This window comes from Herpailurus yagouaroundi, unplaced genomic scaffold (assembly GCF_014898765.1).
Source record: "Herpailurus yagouaroundi ecotype Mexico unplaced genomic scaffold, PumYag 28, whole genome shotgun sequence".
Classification (NCBI taxonomy): domain Eukaryota; kingdom Metazoa; phylum Chordata; class Mammalia; order Carnivora; family Felidae; genus Herpailurus; species Herpailurus yagouaroundi.
Window position 1 is genome coordinate 36367841 of NW_024412376.1, and position 12910 is coordinate 36380750.

Below are 12910 nucleotides of genomic sequence, written 5' to 3' on the forward strand. Positions count from 1 at the left end.
GGCTCGGCGGAGCGGCCGGCCGAAGAGAGGCGGGGTCGGCCAGGGCGCTGCTTGGACTGGTCTCTCCGCGTTCCTGCCTCTGCTCTCATGATGTAGAATGTGACTCCTTTTTTTAGAAAGTCTTAAGCCCTCACTTTAGGGCACGTTTTCCTCGCGCTGCAGAAACCCGGCCTAAAGTTGGCCTTAAAAAATAGAGGCGGTTTGACTCTCGAGGAAGGAAGCGCTGCCCCCATCCACCAGGATTTGCCCAGCCTGAGGCGGACTTTGTTCTCTCCTAATTTTACCCCTCTTCGTTGCAGCTCTCTTCAGTGTTTTCCCAGTTTTTAAATATCGCTTTGTGTTGTCTGTTTTCCCCTTAGGTTTATTTGTTTTAAATAAACAAAATAATGAGCTTCAAATGAGAGCTGTGGAAAAGCTGCTACCTCACCACCTGAAAATACATGAATATTCAGGTCTGAAGCTCGGGTGTGTTAGCCTAAAGGCGCCACAAAATTAACTCAGACTTATCAGTTATTTTGAAAATTATTGTACGTTATTTTGAACAATTTTAAAGTACAGTAATTTTACCGAAAACATAGAGTGGCATCTAAAGTGGGAATTTTTATCTCTTATTGCTTCTTTAAGAAACAGAAGCAAAGATGGGGCACCGGGTGGCTCATTCGCTTGAGCTTTGGGCTCAGGTCATGATCTCGCAGCTCGTGAGTTCGAGCCCTGCGTCGGGCTCTGTGCTGACAGCTCAGAGCCTGGAGCCTGCTTCGGATTCTGTGTCTCCCTCTCTCTCTGCCCCTAACCCACTCGCATTCTGTCTCTGTCTCTCTCAAAAATAAATAAACAGGGGCGCCTGGGTGGCTCAGTTGGTTGAGCGACCGACTTTGGCTCTGGTCACCATCTCGTGGTTTGTGAGTTCGAGCCCCTCATCAGCCTCTGTGCTAACAGCTCAGATCCTGAAACCTGATTCAGATTCTGTGTCTTCCCTTCTCTCTGCCCCTCCCCTGCTCACGCTCAGTGTCTCTCTCTCTCTCTCAATAATAAATAAACGTTAAAAAATTAAAAAAAAAATAGGGGTGCCTGGGTGGCTCAGTCGGTTAAGCGGCTGACTTCAGCCCAGGTCATGATCTCGCAGCCTGTGAGTTCGAGCCCCGAGTCGGGCTCTGTGCTGACAGCTCAGAGTCTGGAGCCTGTTTCGGATTCTGTGTCTCCCTCTCTCTCTGACCCTCCACCATTCATGCTTTGTCTCTCTCTGTCTCAAAAATAAATAAACGTTAAAAAAAAATTAAAAAAAATTTTTTTAATAATAAACATTAATTTTTTTTTTTTTTAAAGAAACAAAAGCAAGGGACACCTGAGTGGTTCAGTGGGTTGAGTTTCTGACTCTTGATCTCCACTCAGGTCATGATCTCACAGTTTGTGGGTTCGAGATCTGAGCATGCATAGGATTCTCTCTCATCTCCTTCCCTCTGCCCCATCCCTGTTCACACACTCTCTCTCTCTCTCTCAAAATAAATAAGCACTAAAAAAAAAAAAGAAAGAAAGAAAAGAAACATAAGCAAGGGAAGGGTTATATTGATTGCTTAGAGTTCCATTAATTTAGTTTTCCCTAGGGTGCGTTAGGATACCATATAATTGATGGTACATGAGATGATTTTAAAATAGTAAATGGGTAGCCATTTAATACATGTTTTAATATGTACTACAAAAAGTATAAGCAGCACATTATACTCCAGAGTTCTCATGCATTTCTCTAGATTTGGATGAAGTAGGTATGTCAAAAAAACAAAAATGATATTTAAGAAAATATGAAGTAATTGCACTGGTGATATATAGACTTGACAAAAATCATAAAGGTGATGCTTGTGGGAAGAGTTGCCTTACTTGGCTCTCGAACTGCCATACCTCTTCCCTCCATCAGGAATGGCCTTTTTCCATTTGGCTTATTCTAATCTCCCTTTAGATACCTCATATGTCTGGGAGATCTGACATGATTCGCTTCAGGAATCTCTTTCCGTGCTTCCCCTCTCCCAGGGCACAAGCAGATAGAGTGTCTTCTGCGGTATGCTATAGCAATCTGCAATTTTTTTTTAATTTTTTTTTTTTTTACGTTTGTTTATTTTTGAGACAGAGAGAGACAGAGCATGAATGGGGGAGGGTCAGAGAGAGGGAGACACAGAATCTGAAACAGGCTCCAGGCTCTGAGCTGTCAGCACAGAGCCTGATGCCGGGCTTGAACTCACGGGCTGCGAAATCATGACCTGAGCCGAAGTCGGATGCTTAACCGACTGAGCCACCCAGGCGCCCCAGCAATCTGCACTTTTATCATAGCACCCCACATTCATTCTATAACTGTTTTCTTGGACAGCTTCCCTGTAACATCAAACTCCTTTCTGTGGCAGAGGTTAAGCCAACCCTCTTGGTGTCACCAAGACCTAGCACAGTGCCCAACAGATGGTCAATGCTCAATAAATGTGTATCAAATAAATGTACGAGGTATTTAAGAACACCGTCTCTTCATTGACTTGGGGATAACTGGATATAGTTTTCAGTTGAAAAATCAAAGGATACTTTATTTTATTAAAATCTTAGGGGTGCCTGGGTGGCTTGGTCGGTTAAGCGTCCGACTTCGGCTCAGGTCATGATCTCATGGTCCGTGAGTTTGAGCCCCGCGTCGGGCTCTGTGCTGACCGCTCAGAGCCTGGAGCCTGTTCCAGATTCTGTGTCTCCCTCTCTCTCTGTCCCTCCCCTGTTCATGCTCTGTCTCTCTCTGTCTCAAAAATAAATGTTAAAAAAAAATTTTTTTTTAATAAAAAAAATAAAATCTTAATTATTGGGGCACCTGGGTGGCTCGGTCGGTTGGGCGACTGACTTCGGCTCAGGCCATGATCTCACAGTTTGTGGGTTCAAGCCCCGCATCGGGCTCCGTGCTCACAGCTCAGAGCCTGGAGCCTGCTTCTGATTCTGTGTCTCCCTCTCTCTGCACCTCCCCTGCTCATGCTCTGTCTCTCCCTGACTCTCAAAAAATAAATAAATGTTAGCAAAAAAAAATTTTTTTTTAATCTTATTTGTATTGGGTAATGCTTTCCCATTCATTATCCTTACCAATAGAAATTTGAAATTATCATATATACCATTCGGATGTGTTAAATTAAACAAGGAAGCCCTTAGACTCTATTGTGTGGCTCTAATGCTGCGGCAGCCTACAAGGGCAAACCAAAATCTAAGCCTGTGAATGCCCTGAGGTTAGGAAATCAGAACACTAACGACAATTGCATCAGTCAACACGACTTTAAGCTTTAGTGAATCCAATAATTCCTTTGGTTCTGTACTCTGTGTAAGTCATTCCGCAGGTTCCTGTCGCCAGAGCAGTCCTACCCACTTCCGGTTTGCTTGATTAGAACTGATTTTGCTCAGACTCCTAAAATCTTTAATATGCCTCAGTTTATCTTTTAATGATGTCTAGAGATACCCCAAGTTTTGTAATATTATGGAGCAGGCAGATGTGGGATACAGGTTTTTAAGTATGGTAGATAAATATTTGCAGCATCTGAGAGGAACCCATGACTTTGGATCCCGCATCCACCATCTAGCATCTGTTTTTGTACCCAGATGGCATGTGTTTATTGTTCAAATTTGTGTTTTACAAAATCCTTAAGCATACATGAAGTTCATTCTTTTTACTTTATCTGCTGCCTGCAAAGTGTGTGAAGATGAACCAGACAGGTCACACCAGTAAGGGGTTTGTTTTAGTCAGAACTGCTCTCCCATCTCAGCACCCTTGCCCAAGACCCTGCTTTACAGAGGGACCTGTTGCCCTTACTCCAGCCACAACCCTCCCCACAGGCAAGGAATCTGCAGGGCCAAAGAGATGTGCCCACCTGTCACAACCCCTCTTCTAGACTGGGAACCTGGAAACCCAGAATCCCCTGAGTTTCCACCAAAACAGAGCTTGAGACAGAGACGTGCTGGTAATTTATTTGGGAGTGAGGAGGCAGCAAGGGTGAGATGCGAAAGGAGCAAAACCACTAAACATGTGCGCCCTTCTCTGTGTGGGTATTTAAAAATCTTTTAAATCTCCTTTGTGGAAGGAAAGAACACAGGAGAGATGAGATCTGACGGCAGAACTCCACTGGAGAGGACACTCTGAGTCTCTAGGTGCCTTCCAGGCCCTTGGCCACGTTCTGTCTTTAAACCCCCGGCATTCTTGCTACACACAGGTGTGGTTCTTGCCATTCCATCTAATGAACTCTCGGCCATCTGGGCCATGCCTGACTAGACCAGGGCTAGGCGCTCGTGCCAAAGGCAGAGTGTACAGGGTGAACATAGAGCAAGCCCCTTGCCTTTGAGGTGGCCAAGGTAGCCTTGGACAGTGACAAATTGACTCAATTGGGTCTTCTCTTGGGAAAGATGAGTACTAAGTGCACATAGAGTGGGTTACTCATTGAACAGTAGCTGTATCCTAAATGGCCCTGAATTGTAGTTACACTTCTCTGAGATTCCAGATGTGCACCCATTTTAGAATACCAGACCTCAGAACGACACCACCAAGGAGAAGAGACACATTCTCCTGCCTCCGGTTCCCTTGCTTTCTCAGCAAATATACTCCAAACTGAAGATAACCTTCTCATGGCCCTTCCTTGAAATTCTGAAAAGCATGACCTCTAGAAGAAACGTCTTAAGGAATCAGGAAAAGAAAGTAATTTGGAAAAGACAGAGGGAAAAGTCTACAAGGTAGGAAAAGGAGGAGAATGAAAAACCGTGAAAGGAGAACATTTCAAATAAGAAATAGTCAACATTAAAAAAAAAATTTTTTTAATGTTTATTTTTGAGAGAAAAAGAGAGTGCATGAGTGGGGGAGGGATGGGGGGGGGGGCAGAGGATCCAAAATGGGCTCCGCAATGACAGCAGACAGCCTGATGTGGGGCTCGAACTCACGAACTGAGAGATCATGACCTGAGTCGAAACCAAGAGTCGGATGCCCAACCGACTGAGCCACCCAGGTGCCCCAAGAAATAGTCACCGTTATCAACTTCTCAGTCATCCCACATCCCCTGAGTTAAAAATGACAATGCTATTGTATCATTTTTGCAGAGCGTCGGTTTCAACGAGGACTCCTGGAAGCTGGAAAAATCTCAGATGGTCTGTGGCTCTCCAAAGGGCTATAGTACATAAACAGATACACGGTACATCTCTGGTAGTAACATTTCATGGAGTGGGAGTAGGGGAGATTAGGAAAAAATGTGTAAGAGAGCTCCTTAGGGGGATGATAATGGAAAAAAGGTTGAGAAACACTGGTGTAGAGCAAGTATACAATTTATCATCCAAATGGGGCACATCTGAGAACGAAAGGGACTGTTATTTATAATTATGTGGCATAAAGCAGGATTGTGCCCATGAATCATGTGATAACTCAGAACTTCCCTTGTGTTTTATTAACACTTCTCTTATGGCTCTTACCTTAATTTGCTCTGTATCATAGTTTCTAATCATTCCATCTGGGAGAACAGGCACAGTAAGGAACTTACTCCTTTTTGTAGCCCAGTCTCATTTCTCCTCATTTCTTCTTGAGCATCCTGTGGCCTCACGACATTGAACTACTTGTTCTTTCCTGGACACCTCATGCTCTCTCGCCATCTTTTACCAAGTGTTGGCTCATAAGTGGTCCGGCGGCAACACCAGCCCTCTGCCTTCCTCTGGGACAAGTTCTTACCTGCCAGTTCCCTCAGCCCCATCCAGTGACCCCTGCCACCCTCCATTCCTGGCAGGAGGCCTGGGCCCAAGCCATAGGGAAGTCTGAGTCATGGTGTGGGGCCCTAGGTGCCCATGACGGTCTCTACTTAGACAGCAAGTATCCCTATGCCCCAGGGAGCAGGACATTAAATAGCAAATAAAAACCACCACCACAGGTCAAGAGGCCACGGAAAAAAGGAAAAAGCCTTTTACATTCTTTTTGAAGGAGGGTTCGTGCATTTTCATTTTGCATCAGCCCCCACAAATTATGTAGCCAGCCATTATATATTATATATATCTTCACACACGTACACACACACATATATGTGTATATATACACACACTGAACATGAATACACACACACACATTGATGTAAGTTTCATTCCAGTAGAATTAAAGCTCCATGAGAATAGGGACTTTTTAGTTTGCTGCTGTTCCCTAGTGGCTAGAACATACTAGACTCAGTAAATATTTGCTAATGAATGCATATAAAAGCAGCTCATGGTATTATAATTACCTGGCCTGGTTCACTAACCAAACTGCAAGCTCTTAGACGCCACAGGCTTTACCTCATCTTTATATCCCTTACACCTACCTTAAACCCTGGTGTATCACAAGTGCTTAGACATTTGTCCAATGACAGCAACAACAAAAAAAGGCAGTAGCGTGGGGTAGAGGATAGAATATCGTTTGCCCTTCCTGCCTCTTCACTTAGGGTAAATAATACACTGCAGCTTTAGTTGAACTTGGCTGCTCTGGGAAGGAGTGCAGCTGGCTTTATGGGAAAGGAGTTCTCAAAGGATAATTTGAGAGATGCTTAAACGTGGGACAACTGGCTTTTATCAGGAATGCCATGCTCTCTGCATCTGAAAATCTCCAAATGGCCCACAATGGCAATGGTGCCTGCTTGGTTTAAAGAAAAAATAAGTGAAGAATGGACGCAGGATTAAATAAAACCAATATCCGCAGTTACATGTTGGGCCTTTTTCTCATTTCTATTTCATCTGTCCTTCCAAGACTGACTTAGTCTCCTCTTGTAGAGTTACAAACTATTAGAGGTTTTTTTTTAACCCTCCAAAAAAACAAAACAAATTTTTGTTGTGTCCCTCCATTGTTCACAAAGGATACTTAAAAGAAAATTTTAGTATTCCAGACTTAATGAAAAATCAAAAAGCCTATAAATAAAAAAGTTCTATGCATATATATGTAAGGCCATGACTTATTTACAATTAATGAAGAAAGACAAGAGTCCATTATAGGAGAACAAAAGATCAAATATCAAACCCATACACCACTCAAGTTGAGAGCTTATCTGTCCTTAAGTCTTGTGGGGAAGATACCTGACCTATAGGTTAGCAGTATTAAAATGACAACTTTGACATTATGAATAGAGACCAATGTAAAGTTTATTCGATTTATGAAAGCCAGGGCACCTGGCTGGCTCAGTCAGTTCAGCTTCCCACTATGGCTCAGGTCATGATCTCACAGGCTGTGGGTTCAAGCCCTACTTCAGGCTCCGTGCTGACAGCTCAGAGCCTGGAACCTGCTTTGGATTCTGTCTCCCTCCCCCTCTGCCCCTCCCCACTCACACTCTGTCTCTCTCTCTCTCTCTCAGAAATAAACGTTAAAAAAAAAAAAAAAAAAAAAGAGGGGCGCCTGGGTGGCGCAGTCGTTAAGCGTCCGACTTCAGCCAGGTCATGATCTCGCGGTCCGTGAGTTCGAGCCCCACGTCGGGCTCTGGGCTGATGGGTCAGAGCCTGGAGCCTGTTTCTGATTCTGTGTCTCCCTCTCTCTCTGCCCCTCCCCCATTCATGCTCTGTCTCTCTCTGTCCCAAAAATAAATAAACGTTGAAAAAAAAAAAAAAGAAAGCCAGTTGAAACTATCTTCTTTGGAAGGATATGACATAGTGATACCCTATTATTTGTACATTTATCATCAGGTTCCTTTACGACCAAACCTCCAGAGGCCTGTCTGGACGTAATCTTTAGATGTTGTGAGTACTGCTCGAAATGCTTGGCCATTAGCTTGATGGAATATAAAAAACTGTATTGTAGGGGAGCCTAGGTGGTTCAGTCAGGTAAGTGTCCAACTTCAGCTCAGGTTATATCTCGAAGTTGGTGAGTTTGAGCCCCACATCAGGCTGTCTGCTCTCAGCATGGAGCCCACTTTGGATCCTGTGTCCCCCTCTCTCTCTCTGCCTATCCCCTGCTCGTGTTATCTCTATCTCAAAAATAAATAAAATATTTTAAAAGTAAATGAATAAATAAACCCCTAACCTCTAAAAAAACCTTTTATTGTAATGAATTTTATTTTAATTGAATTTTGGAACCTAAAGACAATATTTGCAGAGAGGTCCCTTTCTAGTTCTTCACCCCCTAGAAATGTGACCACCCTGATGCCAGGAGGTCTGTCCTGTGATTCTTTAAGGATTATAAGCATATTGCTTTGGGTCTATTTGGACTTCTAAATATATTTGCTAGACATACATGTCATGATTTTCCAAATTCCTGCTTAAGATACATCCTAAATGCTCACCTGATTATTAGCATCGTAAACAACAAAAATTTCACTATGCTTTTCTCACTTTTATAAACAGTTTGTTTGAGGTATTGGTATCTTCCCCGTATTGTAGAACATTCCTTCATTTCCCTTTACTAAAAAAAGCAAACAATACATAAACATTCACCCTGGAAATGGAGAAAACAAGCTTTATTATAATGATTTGAGATTTTGTGCATGGTAAAGGTATACACATGAATCTTGTTTCTCCTATGTTTCAAGACAGAATTAATTTAAAGTTTTATTGTAGACTAAAGCATCCAAAATACTGTGGTACATATGTAGCTACGGACATACAAACACTTTGATGCACAGCGTTCATTCTTTTCTTTAAATAGGCAGTCAGCATTTCGATTCATAAAAGAACAAATGAGAATATATCAGTATCAATGTCAGAGCGCGCAAGACTTAGTGTTCTATACACAAAACGTATGAAACAGACCTAAAAAGATGGAATGTACAAAATTTAAAAAGAAACAAAGGAAGCAGAAATCCTTTATACTCATACATAGGATTGAAAGGCTATAGAATTGAAAATGATATAAAGAATTCTATTACAAGAATACACTCTGTTGATGACAGAACATTCCCATGTCATAAAGCAAAAGCATTGAGTTTAAGGCTGTGTTGCTTTTGAAAGTTAATGGACGTGCTGTACATTCATTGGGACAACATAGCCAATTTATTAATCTATTTTAGAATATTAATAGCTTTCATACATTCTCCACAAACAGACCACACAATCACTGCCACACAGTTCATCTTCAGAAAGTTTAAGATTAACATCATGATTTGTAGCTTACTGTCATTTAAAACAAAACAAAAAAATCATTTATTTATACCAAACAAATCTTTAATGGGCACTTAGTTTCCTTTATGGCAATACTAGATTCCTAGTTATCAAAAATATTAAAATAATTGTAAAGTTTAAAACCCTGCAACATTTACAGAATGCAACAGTATTACGACTTTCGATTTTAAGCAAAATTAGATGATGTTCTCAAGCAAACAGCTTCAATGTTCTCCTACCTGGAAATGTCTTGTTGTTAAATTAGTAAACTAAAAATACTCCTCCCTTTCCAGAAGCTGGTGAATAGGGAGGATACTATAGAGTCCAAATGTACAAAAAGGTTTTTCCCTTTTGACGTAATCTGCACATTGCCTAATGTTTATTTGCTATTTCCTCCAATTAACTCAGTAGGTATTAGCAAAGCATTTATGTGAATCCTTCCATGTTAAGGATCCATAGACACCTGCTAGTATACTGCTATTCCAGTCAACTTCATGTGAGGACATACCCTGTATATTTAGTAGTAGAAGCAACTGTGTTCTAGTTGCATGGACCTGTAGTATTTATTTCTCTCAAATCTAGTCAAAGAGTAAATTAAAATAAGGAAACTTGGGGATTTGTTTAGTTACTGGAAACTAAAGTTTGATCAAGATACTAAGTACCATTTTAAAAAATGGTGAACAGTCATAAAGGCTTTTTATTCACATGTTTCTGGATGGCCAGGTCACCACGTCCCCCAAGCCCAGCAGGGGAGGTCTGTTTTGGAGGGAATGCATTGTCACTGACCTTTACATTCAAACTGGCAATATGCTGCCGTAAGTGCCCAGGGGACATTTGAATGGATAATTTCTCAGTGCTACTTATCATGAACGTATGACAGGTTCTGTACACTTGACAAAGAGAAATCAAACAATAATGATAGCTCAGGAAAAAAAAGTCACTTATTTTAATATCCTTCTCAGTTTACCAGAAACCATTTTCCAGAGAATGTGACAAAATTTCATGTAAATCTTGTCTACTCTATCTTATCAGCAGCACTTTCCCTCCTCAAATATGCTCATCAAGAAATACAGTAAATGCTAATATGTATCCAAATGTGAAATGTTATCTATACTTTACCATACATGATTATATATTTTGGAGGGGAAAATACAGTGTTTCTTAGAGTGCCCACAACATGTGTTTTAGTAACAGATAGTGGAACAAGTCTGAATCAAACTATCTATTCTTCCATTCCAATTTGTGCCAATATTGACAGATTAAAAAAAAAAAATAGCCTCATATTCAATATATTATTGAGATACCCAGCCCGATATGGTAGGACGGCTAGTTAATTTCTAAATTCACAAGTATAATTTCAATGTTGTGCAAAAAACACTTTTAAGTCAACTAGTCTTAAGACCAATAGCCTGTGACAGAATCTAAACAGGAAGCCACTTGTGAAAACAAACAGAAGTTATTTTAACAAATTTAAAAGGTTTTCTTTTAAACGGTCTAGGACCTATCAAAGGTCTAGCTTATCTTTTATGCAGAATGTTAGTAAAGGGCAAAATGAAATTCCCTCCCTAGAGTGTAAGCTCCAAGCAGGCAGGGATTTTTGTCTCTTTTGTCTATTGCTGTATCCCCAGTGCCTAAAATAGTGCCTGGCACCTAGTAAGCACTCATTAAATACGAGTGTTTGAATTCAAAGACTTAGTTCGCTGATGTTAGGAAACAGTATTTTATTTAACATCCAAAAATGCTATTGAATTTTATAACTTTATCACAGTCTCAAATATTTTGAAAACTCTACCTAACTAAAAAAAAAAAAAAAAAAAGAAAAAAGAAAAAGAAATTCTAAATCTAAATGTAAATCTTCCTGAAAACATTTTTTTTTTGAGAGGTTGATTTGGGCATAATAAATTTGACAGACAATTGGAAGTAGCTAGATTTCCCTTCTAAATTTAAAAAAGTCCTATTTTAAGAGAATGACTGGGTTATAAATTAAGCAATAAACATCACATATAATTATACATATGGGAAATGTTTTCTTATAGTACAGTTCTAAGGTGCTTTCAGTGAAAAAGATCCCAAAGTCATATCAAAGATGCCAAACATGACATCCTATTTGGTAGAACTGAGTAGAAAATTAAACAGTGGAAACAGACCACGTCTTACCTTACAGTATCAAAGACAGATTAACAATTGACTAAATTTTTCTTCACATTTCTCAAAACCCATTTATACTTAGTTTAAATTAAGAGTAACTAAAGTTCAACGTTTCCTTTTCTTTCAACCTGTTTTCGTTTTGTTTTTGCTTTTGAAAGCACAGAAGGCCATTTTCTGACTAAAAGTCAGCCAATACCATCATTCCTGGAAAATGGTGAAAATTATACCTGTTTTAGGGCTTGCTCTACTAGGGACGGCTTTAAACTGCTCAGTAAAGGGATGTGCTGGACGATGCTTCTGTCTTTCAGAGTGCTGCCTATTTCAATACACCAAAGGTTCAGCTATATATATATATATATATATGATACATTCTACCTTACCCTAATCATGTATACATAGTCCTTTAATGCCTCTACTATTCATTAGACAATGATAAATAACCGTAACATGCCCTTAACCTGTAATGCTTTCGAGATAACACGACTTTGGTAACACTTGCTTTCTAAGGGGAAACCATTAATCAATCACATGCCTTTGGCTGACACCATCCATCCTCCAAAGGGCTACTTATGGCTCTCTGTCCTAGGACACTGGCGTCCTACTACATGTGCTGACATTTTGCAGGAGGTAAAGCTCTCGCTTTCGTGAAGTGGAAGAGGAGAGACACGTGAGAACATGGCACATAAAATGTGACTGACTTTTTCTTGACCACTTGCCAGTGCACTGATCTGGAGTTGAGGGGGGCTGTTTGTTTACCAAAAGGTAGCATTGCTATTGTAATATGCTTTTTAAGCATTCAGAATTTCAGGTTTCCCTGAAAATGGACTCTGTTTTTTGATACAAGGGGAGCAGGAGAGGAAAGGTGAGAACACACAAAAAGGATCTTTGATCTAACCCAGAAAGGACGGGATATGTGCAGTGGTTTTTAAGTGCTAAACTCAAGAGGCCTGCCTAATCACACCTGGGAGGGTTTTGCAAGACAGTTTTATTTTCTCCTAATTTACATGTAGTTATTGATAACCAAAAAAATGTCACATGAGTTAAGACCGACTGTAAAAGTGAGGTTAGAAGATCCCCCGGGTCTTGTAACTGAAGTTAAATAAAGTACAACAGATTCTGTTTTTGTTTTGTTTTGTTTTGTTTTGTTTTTGGAGGCTCTGCACAAAAGCTACCATTCACGGGATTAACAAACACCTTTAAATATTCTAGGATTTTTTTAGTGCTTGCTTGATTTGCAAAATCAGTTCAACTACATAAATCCCTGTCCTAGAAGCCATAGTTCACAGGTGTGAAACGCTGCGTTTTCCAAAGATTCAGTAGAAGGGATTTCCTTCTTTCAAACCCTAAAGGCGAATTACAGAAATCAGATATGCAGTTTTTAAGGAAATTGTTACATTCAGAAATCACCTTGGAAAGTTCGCCAATGATTCCTTCTAGCATAAAAAGTCTAGTGTAATCTGGTCCCGCGTCGAGAAATCCCTTCCAGTTTATAGTGCAAGACCTTTGGGAGAGGGGGGTCCATCTGCCCACCACTACTGTAAGTACCGGTAGACCTTGAAACAGTGGTTTCCAGAGTCTGCAACCACAACGTGACCATCTGAAGTCAGGGCCAGGCCCTGGGGGCCATACAGTGGGTCGGCAGATGTGTTAATGTAGGACAAAAATGATCCACTTCCATCAAAAACCTGTA

The 12910-nt window shown here is 40.7% G+C and overlaps 1 protein-coding gene across 8 annotated transcripts in view; it reads right to left on the reverse strand.

The window, feature by feature from the left end:
- Positions 1-8404: 8404 nt before the first annotated feature.
- The window catches only part of TRIM2 (tripartite motif containing 2), a 121476-nt gene continuing 116970 nt past the window's right edge, over positions 8405-12910 (reverse strand). For all 8 annotated transcript variants that reach the window (XM_040472073.1, XM_040472089.1, XM_040472081.1 and 5 more), the window contains one exon: positions 8405-12905. In XM_040472073.1, the coding sequence (XP_040328007.1) occupies positions 12753-12905 (153 nt within the window). In that variant the 3' untranslated portion in view covers positions 8405-12752. The remainder of the gene's footprint in view (positions 12906-12910) is intronic.